This window comes from Idiotropiscis lumnitzeri, chromosome 3 (assembly GCF_059441095.1).
Source record: "Idiotropiscis lumnitzeri isolate Australia: NSW breed Sydney's pygmy pipehorse chromosome 3, RoL_Ilum_1.0, whole genome shotgun sequence".
NCBI lineage: Eukaryota > Metazoa > Chordata > Actinopteri > Syngnathiformes > Syngnathidae > Idiotropiscis > Idiotropiscis lumnitzeri.
This window is the reverse complement of record NC_142393.1, coordinates 18,334,970-18,352,700: the sequence shown is the minus strand read 5'-3', so window position 1 is coordinate 18,352,700 and position 17,731 is coordinate 18,334,970. Positions and strand designations below refer to the sequence as shown.

Genomic DNA, 17,731 nt, shown 5'->3' with positions numbered 1-17,731 from the left:
GATGACTTTCTTTGTTTTGCAGCTCATAATGCATTAGCAAAACATAAGATGTGTTCTAAACCAATCCACCTTAAAAATTACAAAATTATAGCACGCTTTCAGAGCATTTTCAAGCAGTTTGATCATTTCTAACCTTGTCGTCCCTTTTAAATCTTCCTCATCGCCAGTATGTGGCACAGAAGGCTGTGGAGAACAGCTGCTGTTTCAACTTTTACCCCCGAAAAATGCTTCCTTTTAATGACCCCAAGCTTAGCTTTCCTCTACTGGACCTACACCTGCCATAGACTCGATGACACTTCACTTATGCACGACTGGAGTGTTTCCTACGGCCACACATACATTTCCTAATGAACAAGAATCTGCAGCTATGCGTGGCATTTCACCCCTCTCAACCATGCTTGCTGCTACCCGGGGGCAAGCTATTAACGCTTTCCACAAACTGAATATGAGATGAAAAGAAAAGAAAGCACCATGAAACTGAGACTTAACGAGAGGAACATTTGCAGATATTAATATCTCGGCCCGCTCCCTGTTTTTCAACCCATTTGTCTATTAAACGGATGTTTATCTTTTTTGTGATCGTAAACTAAATAAATCTCCATAGAGATTTTTTTTCCCCATGTCGATGAGCAATAACGTGAATGCAACTTTTGAGCTTCGGTAAAGGGGAAATTAAAGCCTCGACTTGTGCCTCGACTTAAGGACGCTTTAGAGGCTTTCACATCAAGATGTCCCCAACAGAGTACTCAGAGGATTCAGCACACTTATCAATAATGCAGGAGATGTGGAGAGACGGGATTGGGTGTCACTCTCCATCGGTCACATGCTGACAGAAAAGCACAACGTGTCCTCAGATACGAAAACACTGACAGCCTCATGCGAAATATTCCAGCAGCAGAGCATTGCATTGCATTCCACAATATGGAGCCTAAACCCCAATACAGTTAGAAAAACCACACATTTTTGAGCCATGTCCATTCAAGTCATTGTTTAGAATGTGTCGATTGTAGATGGAAGGAGTGCACGACTTGTCTGCAACCAGCAGTTGAGTTTATGGTGTCGTTGTCTAAAGAAAAACAACATGGGAAGCTATGTAGGGTTGAGCGGCACCAAATCACCTACATGACCTCTGCTCCTGCTCCTACACATTATTCTATCTATATGCAGCAATATTTCCCCCAATGCACCATTGGCATTTAAACAAGAGTTCAAATCATGTTTTTTTTTTCATTTACAATTGATTAGTCGCTCATTAAATTTACCTGTAAATGAAATTCAGTAAAAGGCCCATCTGTACTATCGACCGACAGGTTAAGGTACAATAACGGAGTTGGCGCTTCCATATTGGTTACTGAAAGAGGATACGGTGAGACAAGTGGCTAAATAAAGCGAAAAGTTCACCTCTGACCTGCCTCCAAAGGGAAATTGGAGCCAGGGTGTTTCGAAACATGGCGGTGTTTTGGTAACCAGTGCCCCTCCGTTACCCTTTCCTGGAACAATTTCGTCTGGCATATAACAAGAGGGCAGCTTAAGCGATGATTTGGTGCCAGTGAACACCAATAAAACAGAAAGATGATCAGGATAGAGTGTGATGGCAATGACAAGCAAGCAAAAGGAGGGAACCAACTTGTCTTTCTGGTAATTACACCTGAAGTGAGCCCTCCATTCTCTGTCTTGGTGTTATATTGAAGACTTGGAACATTTTGTAAGAAGCACATAATGAGAGACTGCTCATCACCTGAAGGTGAATCATGCTTGGAAATTGGAAAATTCCTTGAATACCACGCCCCCCAGTAGATAGAAACATAACGGTCCAGCTTGTCCATCAGCAAAGTTACGAGTAATAAGACAGAAAGTGGTGAACTTTCCCTCAACATATGAGATTTTGCAGAGTATAGTGAACAACCAAAAGAGGTTTATTTCTACGCACGAACAGCAAGCCATGCACCAGAATGTGAATGAAACGTTCCCTGTGTTCAATTTATAGTAAATATTCCCAGCAGAGAAATCATCCTGGACTTAAAATGGCAGATGTGTCTGCTGCGTAATCAACACTGTCATCACACGTCTTTCTCCACCATGGCAACAGGTACGGAAGCAGTTACTGGTTGCCATAACAACTTCAACTTGGCACAAAAGAGGGGGGTGTGCAGTAGGGCTGGGCGATATGACCTAAAATCAATATCGCGATAAATTGGGCAATTTTACCTCGATAACGATAAATGCACGATAAATTCCCCCTGAGGACCAAAATCAAAATAAATGCAGAAAATGCATATTAACTGCTTTTTTTTATTGACCAACTGGTACACATTACTTTCAATGAAAAATAGAAGTACAAAAATCATTTGAATAAACATTCAAAATAGCTTGCTTTGCATGACTTGAACAATGTCACAAAGAACAGGAAAAAAAAGGGTACCTCTCACAAAATCTTTTCCTGCAAATAGATTGTGCCGAGATGGTGTAATGCCATTTGCAAATGCTTAGATTTGTGTAAAGGTATCTTGTAAACAATATAAATAATGCCATGTGCAAAGGCACTAGTCGCCTGTAAACAAAATGCTAAATAAAATGAAAAAAAAAAATCAATGGAATGCCAGTGCCAAACAAACGCGTGTGGTTCATCAGTAAAATGTGCCGTCTCGAGTACTCCGGTGCGCAGTCGCCACTTCTCGTCTATGTACTGCACATTTCAGGCTCAAACAGGGATCCATGTTGCGACTCGACCACAAGTCGGATGTGGATGCAAAATGCTCGACATGTCTCCGCTCCCGTCCCGATGTTGTCCATATCGGGAAGTGCTGTTTGCGGCAAATATTTTCGTACCTCTTGTCGGCTACGTTCCTGAGGCGTTTAAATCCTGTGCGCTCCACTGTAACTTCAGGAGCTCTATCTTTAGCTATGTGCTAGGCTATCGCGTCCACCACTGAGACGTTCTCTCGTATGGTTTCGCCTCCGTTAGTGGGCTGTTGTCACTTGTCCAACCTTGCTTCTCACTTTGAACTTTTAGCACAAGCTCCAAGTCAACAGCATGGTTGTGTTGTGGGTGGTGAAAAAGAAAAGGTTGGACGCGCTGTTTCAAGTGCTTACGACGCACTTTGTAGTTCATGTTCTTTTGCGCAAACATCGTCTTTATGGAACCCAAAACATTTCCAAACGACAGATGTCGAATTTCTTTTTGGGACAAGCGCGACAAGACCAATTTCAACTAACGTTACTTCGTCTTTAGCCGTGTCAGCCTCTTCTGAATTTGAATCGCCAGCTACGAACGCGTCTTGTTTACATTCTTCTACAGCGCCTGAGTCACGTGACTACATGCGCTGGAGCAGACTTAAAGAGGCATGAACATTGCCGCAGACAGAAAAGACTTTCCTTTTTCTTTTTTTTTTTTTAGACACCGAATTTACCGACATGGGCAAAATGATGTCGGTCATTCTAATAAATTTCGGTAACGGTAAATTTTCGGTTAATCGCCCAGCCCTAGTGTGCAGCACGTCCTCTGTATGCTGTTTCTTCAACTATTTCCCCACAGCTGTTTAGTTGACACTGACAGGGTACAGGTAACGGGCTTAAGGATAAAAATGTCGCAACCGCATAAGTACCATTTCAGAATTGTAATATTTACACATAATATAAAGAGTGAGTGCAAATATTTTGCTTCAAAAGTGTGACATGCTAATGAGAATGTCAAACGATAAGGATTCCCTAAAAGAATGCTCATCATGCAAAACCACAACAAAGTGTTTAGTAATCATATCATCTGTAAGACCCAAGTCTTAACATAAAACAAAGCATAACTGGGTCAGCTTCTGATTATCCAAAAACACTTAACTCACGTGACATAAAAGGATGGCATGCAATGAACAATGATACGAGTCACTGAGCAGAGATAAACTCACGGCAGGGACACCATTACAGCGAAGGCCTAGTCAAATATTTATTTGCTCCAAAATGTCACTGATCTGGATTTTCGGTTCCCGATGAGCAGGATAAGACAGAAGGGTTGTTAGGGCTCCATTGGCGCTTTTCATTTTTTATTATGAGTTGGATTCCTGTTTACTAACCACATCCTGCTAGTGAGAGAAGATCACTCAGCTGGTCGTAACCGACAGAGATGTTGCACTCTAGCATTCAACATGGGGCCAATAATTCGGCCAAAGTGAAAGGTAATAAGGCTGTTAGAGGGTCTCTGAACAGCAGATGGGGACTAAAGGCTCGGGCCATTCAATTGAGAAGAGCAGAAGGGGAATTGCCCTGCCTCAACCAGTTGGGACTCAAAACATTTGTCTACGCTGGACAACAAAGACTGGCAGCAAAAGAGTTTAGAATGCCAATAAGAACGAACATTTAAGCAAATACATCAAGCAAGTGTGTGTGTGTGTGCGTGCGTGTGCGTGTGTTTGTGGGTGCGTGTGTGTGTGTGTGTGTGTGTTGAATTCAAATTAGCAGGTTTGCCTTTCAGTCATTGGAATGGTACTAACGTCCCTGCGGCCAGCGCAAATATGAACTGCATGCTGATGTAATCGCTCACCTTGGAAGAACATCTATGCCGTGTTGCAGAGTGTGGTTTTGACCAAAATCCGCATGGTCGTTCCACTAGCAGCCAATATTAATATATGATATGATGAACATTGCAAATGCGCTCGTTGATGTAATACAACTGTCACCATAGTAACAAATCATCAAGTGGTCAACACTGCGAACATCCATGAAAAATCCTCCTATGGTGACACTGTCCAATCAAAACCATGTGCAGTACATCCACTTGATGATGATTAAGACTTTTTAACAGTATTAAATCCTCTATTTTCTCGTCCAATAACTGTTAAAAGTATTTAGGCAAACAACCGATGAAAACAGGTTTGTAAAGAGTACTATATCTATATTTGCCGTCAAGGCTGCCTTTCGAAAAAGCATACTTCTGGTTTAGGCCACACCTTCTCTATTTCCTTTGTAATCGAGACGAGCAATGACAGACAACTTGTTGAAAAGAACTGTCACTAGTCTTAATGAACCAACTGGTGCCAACCTTCGAAAACAATTTTAACGTTTTGATGATTGACAATAATATATAAAGCATATTATGAATCCAAACTTTATATAGCACATTTTACAAAAGTTAAAGTGCTTTACACAGACTATAATCATTAATTATTGCATTGAGTTATCAAGATCGTCAAAAGCCAGGAGAAGAAATGAAGTCGCAACTCTCACTTTGTAACAGAAAGCCATAATTACATTTACAAGAATTGTACAGATTCAATTTAGCAGTGATGGCAGTGAAAAAATATGGCGTGATGTTGATAAAAATGTCTCAGAAAATGTGATTTTTAATGCCTTCTATATAACTCCTGAAAAAAAACTAAAATGTGGCATACATGGATGTCATCAGATGGTGACAATTTGTCTGTTAGAGGAGTGTGACACTCCCTCCCAATTGAGATTCCCACAAATGCGACTAAAGAGAACAATACATCAGAAGTTGACAAGATTTTGCCATGAAAAGAAAGTGCAAAGAACAGCCCCAGCTACAGTATGTGTACAAATGGCTTCTATGTGTGATCTGAGAAATGGATGTCTCATGAGCAAGCCACATATGCTTGCCTAATCAAAGAAATGCCCCATGCTATAACCTTGCACGTACAGCCAGCCACACCATCACAGCTGTAATGCTACGCCTAAATAATACAGCCACTGTGTTTAAGAATTTGCGCATGTACTATGGGAAAAAAACCGCTGTTGACATAAGCTGATGGTTTGAACAGGACTACAGGCCGCTAATGGTTGTTCGCTCTTAAATAGCATAAGCATAAAGACTGCAAGTGGCACGTTCTGCGTGGCCACAGCATGCTTGGTGTCTGTCTGGATCTAGTGTCACTGAAAGCGTGTGTGATGTGTCCCGGTTGCCGGGGTTGCAGCACAGATGACAGAGTTATCGAGGGATGCAACTCAAAGCTGCGAGCTATAAGTAGCGTCTAAGCACCGCTGTTCAACATTTGACAAACAGCTGAGCTTGCTGCAGCCACAACATCAGACATACAACATTTCCAAAACAACTTGGTTGGCTCTTTGGTTACAAAGCACCTCAATGTCCAGTCAAGGACATGCAGTGCATCTTTTAATCACACATGTATCTGTTGAAACAATGTAGCTGAGACAGCCCACCCCCCAAACCACCATTAAAAGGTTGATCACGTCATTTTTTTGTTAACGGAGACTATGGATGGGGGAGCACAGGAAGCGTAGAGAACAATACACTGAAATCAGGCTACTGCAAAACATGTTGGGTAATCTGTTATGACAAGGCTTTATGCGCCCAGCTCACGCCACTACAATAGTCCGTTTCACATTGCTTGACTCGTCTCCCTTTTTGTAGGAATCCCTTTGCAGTGTCCTTTAAAAAGAAAATTGTTTGCGTTTAAGTTAACTTGACATTGTTCTACCTTAAAGAGTGCGACTGTGCGACGGTACGGTAGACATTGTATTTATTGTTTTAGGAACGATAACACAAATGACCGCAGTTCATTCATTTTTAGCCTCTACAGAAAATTCGAAATAACGAAAACAACATAAGTAGGTACCAGGATGACGACAATTACGTAATCATTAAGAATTTGGTAGATTGTAGAATAACTGTAAAAAAAATTGAGTGGAACAACTTAGGTGCACTAAGTAATATAACAGGAATTCATTTAATACAATGGAGCAAACGAACGTGACTATCGTCATAGATCGTCAATATGATGTGAAACGGCAATAAAACCAACGAAGATTGTTGTGACCGAAGACTTTTTGCCCAGTATTGAAGCAAACCGGCCACACAATCTACCTGTTACAAAAAGTCGTAGTAGTCAGTCCGTCAGTCAGTGATGACTTGTTTGGTTTAAAAACCAATGCATGGAAAAACACACATACGCAATTTACCAGAGAAATGAAAAATTGGAGAGCTGACGAATATATAAAGTTACTTTAGCAGTGGTAGTGTGTGCAGTGCTGGCCTATGTGCCAGCTGTTCCAGGTCTGACCACTGTCTATTTATACATGAGCAGATGGCAGCTAGTGCTTTGCATGCCGACAGACTGTCAGTGACAGGAAGGAATGGAAAGATTTCAGCTGCCCAACCAAACCGCCGCAATCTATGCCAAACCATACTGTACATTGCTCACAGAGCCTCCAGGCACTGAAAACTGCTGCATACTGCGACTGTCTTTTGATATTAACAGCTCACGCATACCCGCATACCCACAACAGACACGACAGGGGAGGTGGGATTGTAGAAACCACCCGTGAGAGAAAACATGCTAACCCAGCAGGACTCCATTCAGGGTTTGAACAAAATACAACAGAACTACAACAAAGCCATGAAGGAAGCCTCTCAGGCGATATGACTTGTGACGTTCAACTCATCCAGCACTAAGCTGATGAAAACCAAGACGAAACTCTTTTTAATTGGCTTCCAAGTTGTGCTTATTGAACACAACTGTTACTTACACCTCAATGTTAATAATGATACAAGATCCAGTGGCTTTTTAGTTCATAGAGTTTGTTTCGGATGGACCTTATCGGTTTTCCATCCACACACACACACCCAGAGACGATAATAAATACGTCAGCGTTGGTATTTAGCACTTCAAAGATAGACCGTCGGGAACTGGCTATGCTACTTTGTTAACTAAAGTCTTTGCATGAAGATAGAAAGTTAATAATGTTTTGCGCTGCACTCTCTAAACATTTTATTTCTCTCGAATTTCTCCCCGGATCAATTAGCAATCCAACCTTTTCATTGCAGCGTAGGAGAAGGTAGTGCCAGCAAAATGGCAAAACCTCTCGATGCTAGCAGCTGATTAAACTGGTTTTGACCATATCTTCGTTCCTTTGACTCAAGCCAGGCCATAAATATTCTGCACAACAGCCACTTAAAAACACCCCATCAGTGTTAACCAACTAATTCAAATTCCAACTAAGTCATATGGCTTAACTGTGTCACGGATTAAAGATCATCATATGATCCGAGTGACGATTGTGCGGTTCACAAGAGGCATGGGAAACAAACGCTGAAGCGTTTCCACTCTCTGCTAACAACAGGAGCTCATTTTGAAAAGCAGTGACCTGGATTTCCTCAGTTTGCTGCAACTCAGGGCCTCTGAGTATCCTTTAAATGCTTTCAGGGTTGACGTAAGCACTGTGACATCACATTGTGAACAAATGTGTAAAACACTGATCTGTGTGGGGAAGAAAAATCTCAAGCTGATTTTCTGGAAAGGTGGACAGCAATTGTGTGGGTTGCTTTTCCTATAGCTGCCATATCCCTGCTTTACCACAGCAGCATCCTAACAGAACCTCTGACAATTTACTCCCGAGTATTAAAGAATGAGCGTCGCGCCCACCCAGGGTCACCGTGCCTGGACTGTAAAACAGTGCAGTTGGACTATGAATTCAGCACCCAGACTGCGAGAGGAAGGCAAACAAAACAGTCTGGAAAAAGACCATCATGGGTTTGGGCACAAACACATTCACATTCTTGAATGTGGGAAAAAGCCCAGCTACTTCACCCAAGCTCTGCAAAGAAACAAAGTGAAGGTAATGGAGGCGGGGTCCAACAGACCATTTGCTGTCTTTTGGCAAACATTTGCCTCAGTAAAGCCATGTTCGCTTCAGTTTGATTCGCCAAGGTGAACTCTGGAATGGTAAACCGTGGTCTGGCTTGCTTTCACCACAAAGTGGTTACGTATTTGTGTGGTACAATGTAGAATTCAACAACAACACAAGAGGAACATGGCTTCATGTCGACATTGTGATAAAAACAAAAATCCTGAACGGCTGTATTTTTTTCTGTTCTTCCATCACACCCATCACTTGATTACCTGTAGGCCAATCTTGTTACACTACATCGCACAACATATACCATAACTAACAGTAATAAAGGTACGGCTGATTTGGTTATTTTGCAGTTAGCATTGTTTCACGTTGGACTTTTGAATTTCTATGTTTTCAAAGTCAAATTGGTACTGTTCTGTGAAACAAGGGCTTTGGAGCATCTGATTAGAAATTAGTGAGTGCTGCTTTTGTGTAATGGGAGTAACACTCACAATACAAGCCCATGAATAAACAAGCCTTGTTCAGTCACCTACTTGCTCTCTTTTTGTATACCCGTGCAAACTGTGCGAAACATTTCCTCTAAAAAGGAAACCACAATACAACACAAGACTCTTTTGTCATAAAGACATTCTCTAACAACCATTTCACCGATTGAGTGCTTTACAAGTATATTTAAACAGACTAATTTCGCATTGCCTCATTAGGTACAAAGCACATTTTTTTATTAGTATGTAGTCAGTTGAATATAACATTCTCTAGAAAAAAAAATGTAATTCTGCAAAACATTTACCAGCCATAAAATGAAGACTGCATTATTAGTGGACTTAATGACGTTACACTAAGACTGACTTGTTTTTAATCCCCTATAATATTTCATCACCAGTTCTTAAAAAACACCCTTCAATCAGCAATTTGATTGGCAGATTCAAAGTAGCATCACAGCAGCATCACTCTCTTCATCCTTTTAGTTGAAACGTACAAATACAAGCAGTGAGACGGCTTGCGATGCTGCGTCACGCTACCCTGCATGTGAATAAAGCTTGTGCACGACTTTCACCGCCTCTGCTAATGTGGCTGCGTCCACAGCTCCCCTCCCCCAACTCACAAGTCAGCGACCGACTCAGTATCCATTCAGTGCTATCACGGGCTCAAACGGACAGTGAGCAAAATGTAGCATGGCTCAAGTCTTCCCCACCACAAGGGTACGATGGACTTGGGACGACTGAAACGAGATGTGTCATCACTCACAATGTGGCCGAATTGTGTCGTAAATCCAATTTTGTTTTGTACTGCAATTTTTGGACTACAAAGCGTACTAGATTAAAATAGACAAGAACTACACTTCGCCTCGAAAAAAATAAATAAATATATGTCTGGGTCGCTTTGCTTTATTTGATGCTGGTCTCCTCTTCATAACATTGGATGTTTGCAAAAAAAAATAAAAGAGGTGACACAGGTTGATTTTTTTTTTTCTTTAAATTACCTTAAACACCGGTAAACAGTTTTTCTCCAAACAATTGCATGGTAGCCTCCCAGAAAAGTCCGTGAAAATTGGCAAACTGCAGGAAATGATCTAGGATTTATTTATTTATTTTACTACCTTATTTTTCAGGTTTCAAAGGAACAGCATTAACTCATTCACTACCAGCCTTGTAAAAAATAAAAAGCATCTTTGACGTCTTTATCCGTCAATGGGAGTAAATGAGTTAACATTTCTTCCAGTGTTTCAGTTTTTGGCATTGGTTTCCTCATTTTTGGTTTCAGGCAAGAATTTTCATTTTCGTGCATCGCTAATTTTCTATTAAGAACAACAAACCATACAGGTTAGTTCCAATAAAGTCTAAAACTGTTCATAAATATGAATGTGAGCGTGAATGGGGGATTTGTTAACGTGTTCTATGATCTACAGCAACCAGTCCACGTTGTACCCTGTCACTCGCCCCAAGTCAGGTGGATTAACTGCAGCTCGAACGTGACACTAAAAAAGACGAGCGGTCGAGAAAATGAATGGATGGATGGAGAATATTGTTCAACTTCAACTTAGAGTGAAAATCAATCTATTTCTCTTGAATCTGAATCTACAGCTATTTTCTTAATCTAGCTATTGAAGTGAAATAAATGATTTATTGAAAAGCAGTCAGCAACATGCAATTATGCTATTGCCTCAAGAGTCTTATGACACACACAGCGTGCACTGCTAACAGACACAGACATCTGCCTGCAGTACCCCCCCCCCCCGCCCACTCCCTCATTAGGAGGTCAGTCTGAAATGCCAAGCCGCTCTCCAAGTGGTGCACGTGGGCACATGTGTGTTGGTCCAAGTCAATCCCAGCATGAGGCGATGTGGAATGTGACACGCTGGAGTGTCAGCGCACACCGACAAGGGTCACCGGGATTACGGCGGTAGGGCGTGGCATCCCGGGGCAAGCCTGTGGATTACTGCTTCTAATCAGGTCAATCAGGCCTGTCTGCAGAAGGTTCAGCAGCATCATGATATGCCGTATTCGTACCGGCATCCAAAAAGATGGATCCTGACAGAGCAGCGCCACGTTCAGGTGAAGTAAACACAGCTATTTATTTTGTTACATCACCACCCATTGTAGTGCACTCAGTGATCCTCATCGGAATTGTAGCTGATAGGTGACATTTTAATTGCCACATTGACCTTCATTAGTTTCCACTCATCTTGAGCGTTGTGGTACCCTGTAACATGCACTTCAAAGACACAAAGTTGGGGAATGCTAGTGTCTTTTTCCTAAAGCATTCGCACTATCGTTTCAAACAAGTCAGGCATGTGTCTCCCACACACACGCACACGCCTGTTCCACTTCAATCAGCTCTTCACTGATTGCATTTGTTGGCCATTTTTGGTCATCCATACATGCACGGCTGCTCACCAGGAACATAACATGAGTTACATAATAATGTAGAGGCCGACGTGGAGAAAACAATAGGTCCCTAATGAAGGCAGCCTTTGGATGCCATTTCAAACACAGGCAATATTGATCAGCATGTGGCATCATCCTTTCCTAATGATATTAGTGTTGCTTTGTACGACTATGAGTCTCCACTCCAAAGAGGCCTTTACTTGTTTGCAGCTTCCCTGCCAGTAGAGGCCTTGGACACATTCCATGAATAGTGAATAATCAATTTGCTATACCACTCGATCCTTGACAAGCCTCCATGCATAAGGAGCAGGCGAATGAGGCAGACGAGGGAGACAGCATCTCCTGCCTTTGCCCCCAAGCTGTCTGTTTTTCAGTGTTATTGACACAAACAGCCCTACAATACGCCCTTCAGCCACACAATAACGACAGTGTCAAAATCTCGACTACACATCAGTCTAGCACCTACACTAGGGCTGGGCAATAATAGTCAGAATATTATATTTAAACATTAATCCAAAAGAATGTGCAAAGCGCAGTTTTTTTCATTAGACCTTTCTGCTAGACATCAAGATTAACGACGTCCACGATAAAAAATATATTAAAAGCGGAATTATTTCTGGTGGTGTCATAACAGGAGTCAGAATATTCACAAGCAATTCTTTCATGGTATTCGGAACAATATTTCAAAGGTAACAATTGATTAATTTATTTTTATTCTACGAGGTCCATCAAGGAAATTTGTCAAATGCCCATTTGCAGTGCCAAATGAGTTACGATACCTTACTTACTGTATGGATGTGCTTGTTCATCAGCTGCCAAACCATTATTAGTTGGCGGGCATTTGCTCAAGTGACCTAATAAATAATCATCTTGTAAAATTTGTGAAAGTGTTCACAATATTGTGTAGATGTGTATCGATATAACTTTTTTCACTTCCGATACGATACAATAGCAATATTGGGGCGTAGATACTGATATCATCTGATAGGTTACCAGCAGGAATGACACTTCCTTTAAATATCTTTTTTTTTTTTGTATGAATTCTTAGAAGAGACTTGCTCAAGTTATACTATTAAAACAAATAATAATCAACAACAGTAAGATATGAGAAACTATGACCCATTTATTCTAAACATTTGGGCTACATAAATTCAAACTCAAACATGAGAATGTTCTGACTGCACTTAAATAAAATGAAATGAAATAAATGAATGCGGGACTCCACATTGCTTTTGGGGCGCACATTCTGGCAGGTACATGCTCAAATCTGCATCTCATAGTAACTTTTAATCTTGCTCATATTTTCTACAGTTCCTAAAAATGATTTCAGGAATACACAGTAAGTCACTTGATGCTTAGTGTTCACGTGTTTGGTTCATCTATGAGGTTAATTAATATGCATCCTCTCTGATCGCCTGGAAAAGAGAAGACCTGCTAAAATTCACTACACTTCACATTCACTACTATATGTTATCAATAACTATTTATTTGCAAAGCTTTTTCTATACATCAAGTGCAGATGTGCATAACTAATAGTTTAAATTGTAGTAAATAATTCACTGAATGAAATACAGTACTGAGAAGTGCAAGCATTTTTTTTCCAAAGTTTGTTCATAAAAATGCTAACTAAATACAAACGTGCATATTTTTTTGTTTCCTTGGATGAAACAATCACAATTAGTAATGGCGCACTGTGTTGCAAAGCCCACATTGTTTAGCAATGTGTATATTATAGCGGTTTGATGCATTGAATGTGCATGATTTAATTAGATGTCCAACTGTGTGAGTGGTCGTTGAACGCATCTCGAGTCCAATGCAGAAAGCGAGGGACTTGATTTTGTTTTTCTTTTGCTTCTGTCAACGCAGCCATTGACCATTAGAAAAAAAAAAACACTTAATCAGGATGCGTTCAACAACAGTGTTCGCCTTCAGTCAATGTGCGCTCTCCTGCCGCAGCAGGAAGCAACAGACTTTCACAATAAATGAATAAGTACAAACGGCATTAATGTACAATAAAATATTTGTCAGCATTGACAAACTAGTGAATTCATGCAAAATTAACACGTTAAATTGCCCAACACTAGAATAAATTATTCAAAATACCACTCACAATGGCTGCACTTCCAACGTGCCATGGCTGTTACTCCAACAAGTATTAATGACAGTCACCACACAGTCTTTGCTATCCATCCATCCGTTTTCTGAAGCACTTAACCTCACTAGGGTCACAAGTGTGCAATAAAATTGTTGTTGTGTGCGCAATACTTGACGTCATAAAATGCCGATGAAAAACTTTGTGCTGCGCTTAGCCTCAAGTATGGTTGCATTGAAGCTTGGAGAATCTGAGGAGGTAGCCGGGTTGATTAATAAAATGCAATAGTCCCCAACATATTTCTAGTTCTTGTTCAAATCACCCGCAGAGGCTCGACAGCAGAGGCGTGCGTTGTGTGCCTGTGTGTGTGTGTGCATGCGTTTTACTATGTTCAGCCTTTCAGCATTCTAATAAGATAGCATTCTCGGCACACCATCTGCAATGAAGTGAAAGTGCAACGGCCCTTTTCTAGGAATCTGCCAAGGTACAAGCATGATGAGCAAAAGGACTGCACAAGGACTATCTAAGCCACCAAAACGCTGCATATTCCACTCCTGTTCTGCTACTGTCGACACAAACACCTCCCTCAAAGGGATACTGGCATGGAGAAAATATAAGAATATGAAGAACCGGCACTCAAAATTCCACACAGTTTTTTTTTTTTTTGCAGAGGGATAAAGCAAGTCAGCCATAACCGGTTTGAAACACTTGGGTAGATTTATGTAGGCTTAGCCTAATGAGTCCGATATGACTGATAGGACAAATTCACAGTTGAGAGACTAGTTTGGTGTTACTGGGATGAATGTTTTTATGAGATCGACTTGAGCTCAGGTCTCAAATAGAAGTGGAAGTATGAATAAAGTGGAAGCTGGCACCGTCCAGATCCCGATGACTCACAGTCACAAAACCCACACGTTCAATCACAAGACCATGAAACACACTCTAGTCCATTAGACACTGCCTGTGCTTTTATTTTCATTCTTTTTCCAAAGCGATACACAGTATATACAATCCCCTTAATCTATGTTGTCACCATATTCTGATATCAACTCCATTTCAAAGCGCATTTAGCCTGACTTTTTAAAGAGGATGCTACGTTCACAAGATTTGTCAAAGCACCGCAAATAATAACATGCCAATAAACATTGTTTGTATCTAATTTTTAACTATTTTACCAATGATCAAAGTTAGTGTCTTGTTACAATGTTATGTATTCTACTTGTGTGACTGGTTAAAAAAAGTGACTTGTGAGGCGTATATGTTATGTGACAAAAAACTAAATGTTAATCTTAACAACTTAAAACAAGCATACAGTTAACAAAAAAATATGATGGTTTGTTGTTTCTATTTTCATCAGTTAAAATAGGAAAATGTCCTTATAAACGTAACAAATCGGACCTCACCAGAATGGAATGTGTTCAACCTCATAAGTTTCATACTTTTGTGCGTGTGTTAAAAAAAAATATATGGTTAAGTGGAACCCACACTTTGCTAAACTTTACAGGCATATAAAAGTGTTCGTCTGGTAAACTTGTTAAATCCTGGACATATGCTCATTGGCTATAAAACACCTATAAAAAAAGAATATGACACTAGTCATAACAAACCATAAAAAATATATAAAGCCAGTAAGTCACTCCCAAAAAATACAGTAGAAAGTGTGGTGACAAAGCCTTGCTGAATCGGGGGTGCAGTTAGGCGGCGCTGCAGCCCCTGACTGTCCTGCTACAAACCAACTCAGCATTTCCCACACACAAACTCCTCAGGCATGCAGGCCACTTCAGAGAAGCAAGAGGAGGAATGTCACCCTGTGAGACTTTTTATTTATTCTCTTCAGGCCTGTTTGTCCCCAACTGTTTCACTATTCACTGCTAAAAGGCCCAAATGACAGCAACATAGTAGTGCAAGGGTGCGTAAACTCCGGCTCGTGGGTTAAATGCGACTGCCAAGAGCACTAGATCCGGTCCGACGAGCAATTCTAAACCCATGAAGAGGATTTTATAGTGTCGATGTGTTTCTGTTTAAACTTCACTGAACAGACATACATGAACAGGGCCCATGAGTGAATATGATGGGAGACTTACTCGTAGTGTTGCCTTGCATTTGAATGATACATTTCGAATCCTTGCTCGTCTCCCGGGAGTTGAAGGGTCGAACTCGAACAGCGACTTTTACCGACGCCCCGGACATATTTGCAGTGTGGGACAGTCTCTCAGTAAATTGTGCCGTGTGTCCTCCCTCCTAGAGGATGGAGAAAAGCTCAATGTTAAATGCATGAAGGCATGACAGTATAACCACAACTGTCAACAAAAATGGCTCAAAATCGGATTGCCTGTGCATCAATGAAATTCACCAAAATCGCATTCGATCACCTGCGCCACAACTTAGACCTGCTTTCAGCTGGTCTAAATTCTAGTGATATTTCTCTCACCAAATTGTCAGGTGCACCAGGGGCGTGTAATAAAAAACACCAGAATGCCCATCCCAGCGCAGCGCAACGCAGTCTACCAAATTCCCAAACGCGGCCCAAATTTTACTCCTCACGCACATACGCCTGTTTACAAAAATAGGGCCCAAAGAATAATTAGTGAACCTATTATTGCGATACAAGCATTCGATCATGTTTTTGTGATTGTTGATGCCACAAGACGGGTCCAAATGACTGGAAAATAGGAAATTAGTAATTAGTGTCAATTTAAATTTTGAAGTGATACAGCACAAATGACCTGTGTTATTCGAGGAATATACAAATAGGCTGTGGCACACTTCTGCTTCATTTGGTCAGGGTAAATTTGAGTTGAAATGTTTTAAAGTCTTTTGGGATCATAGTCTAGGGGCTATTTAAAGTTCTAACTATTAATATTGGCCATTCTAATCATTTTGGGAGATTAATTACTTGCAGTTTTTTGCTAACCCCATAGAACTGGGGGAAATAACTTTTATATGAAACATGAGCTTTTACCAGAAGCCAATTCTAAATACCAAGCATAAAAGCCATCATGAGAAAACTTTGCAAAGTGATGGTTATGCTTCCAACCAAAACAAATCTTCACTTTCCAGAAGCTTGCAAGTCAGCCATACTTGTTGAAGCATACGCCCATGAAATTCTATCCAGCCCGTTTTGTTTGCCGCTACGGAAGGACAGATGGGCCAGGCCTGGTGGCTGCATCCTGCACATTTTAGGACTGTCTCGGGGCAAGTGATCGGACCTTGTTTCCCATTAAAAACAAGATGTGAGCACTGAGCAGGCTGCCTCAACCCCCGCTGCTGTATCTTGTTGAATAGTGCGACAGGATGCAGCCGAGTGCTTTTTTTAGCAGCACAGCACGGACGCATTGTCCCCGATGAACCGTACGTGAGTGGCTAAAGTAAATGGCATTGAACCTACATGACAGTAAATCCCTTATTTGTTGCCCTGCATTTATTTCCTCCATATTAACACTCGTGTAGACTTTAAACTCGGACGTCACACTAGTATTAATCAGCGCAAATTGAACGCCTGTCGATTTAGCATATGAGGCGCGACTCGCATCCGGCTGCGGAAACATCTAGAAAGTAAACCACATCACATGTTTATGTAACTAAATGAGACAAATCCGCAATTTATGTTTGAAAAGCGGGGTTGGGAACGTGACTGTGTAACGGTACGGAGACACCACCACACACCCGCCCGTCTGGGACAAGCTAAAGCAGGCTAATGCTCACCAGCCAAGCCACGAACAAATGCATGGTATTACTGTGTAATAACCACGTCGTTTAGTGGTGACATCGATGATTTAAACGAGGAATTTAACGGCATTTACTCACCTTCGAAGACTGTCACTCCACCAGCGCCAACAGCATAGAGCGGCGGCGACTGCGAACGATTAAGCTAGCGGACGTCAAATGTGTTGTTTTTCCCTATCAGAATGCGCAAGCGGGGAAACTGTCGTAAAGTCCACTCGGGCGAAAAAGGCCCATTCTAGTGGTGTCCTCCGCCGGGTAGAGCTCGAATCGTGACCAAGGACTACTTGTAGAGCCTTGTTTTTCCGTAAGGATGAAAAGGCGGACGTCTATCTGCAGGCAGGCGGAGAGAATTGATGAACTGTCTTGATTTACCGAGATTACGTCAACGCTCTCTCACGAGCGCTATGAGTGACAACTCGTTCGG

The 17,731-nt window shown here is 41.3% G+C and overlaps 1 protein-coding gene across 18 annotated transcripts in view; it reads right to left on the bottom strand.

Moving 5' to 3' along the window:
• The window catches only part of kif1b (kinesin family member 1B), a 51,507-nt gene extending 33,821 nt beyond the window's left edge, over positions 1-17,686 (bottom strand). For 13 of the 18 annotated variants that reach the window (XM_088290139.1, XM_088290138.1, XM_088290141.1 and 10 more), the window contains exons 1-2: positions 17,389-17,686; positions 15,666-15,822 (exon numbers count right to left, since the gene is read on the bottom strand). In XM_088290139.1, the coding sequence (XP_088146265.1) occupies positions 15,666-15,771 (106 nt within the window). In that variant the 5' untranslated portion in view covers positions 15,772-15,822; positions 17,389-17,686. The remainder of the gene's footprint in view (positions 1-15,665; positions 15,823-17,388) is intronic. The other 5 variants (XM_088290154.1, XM_088290149.1, XM_088290151.1 and 2 more) reach the window with 1 other exon arrangement.
• Positions 17,687-17,731: the final 45 nt, after the last annotated feature.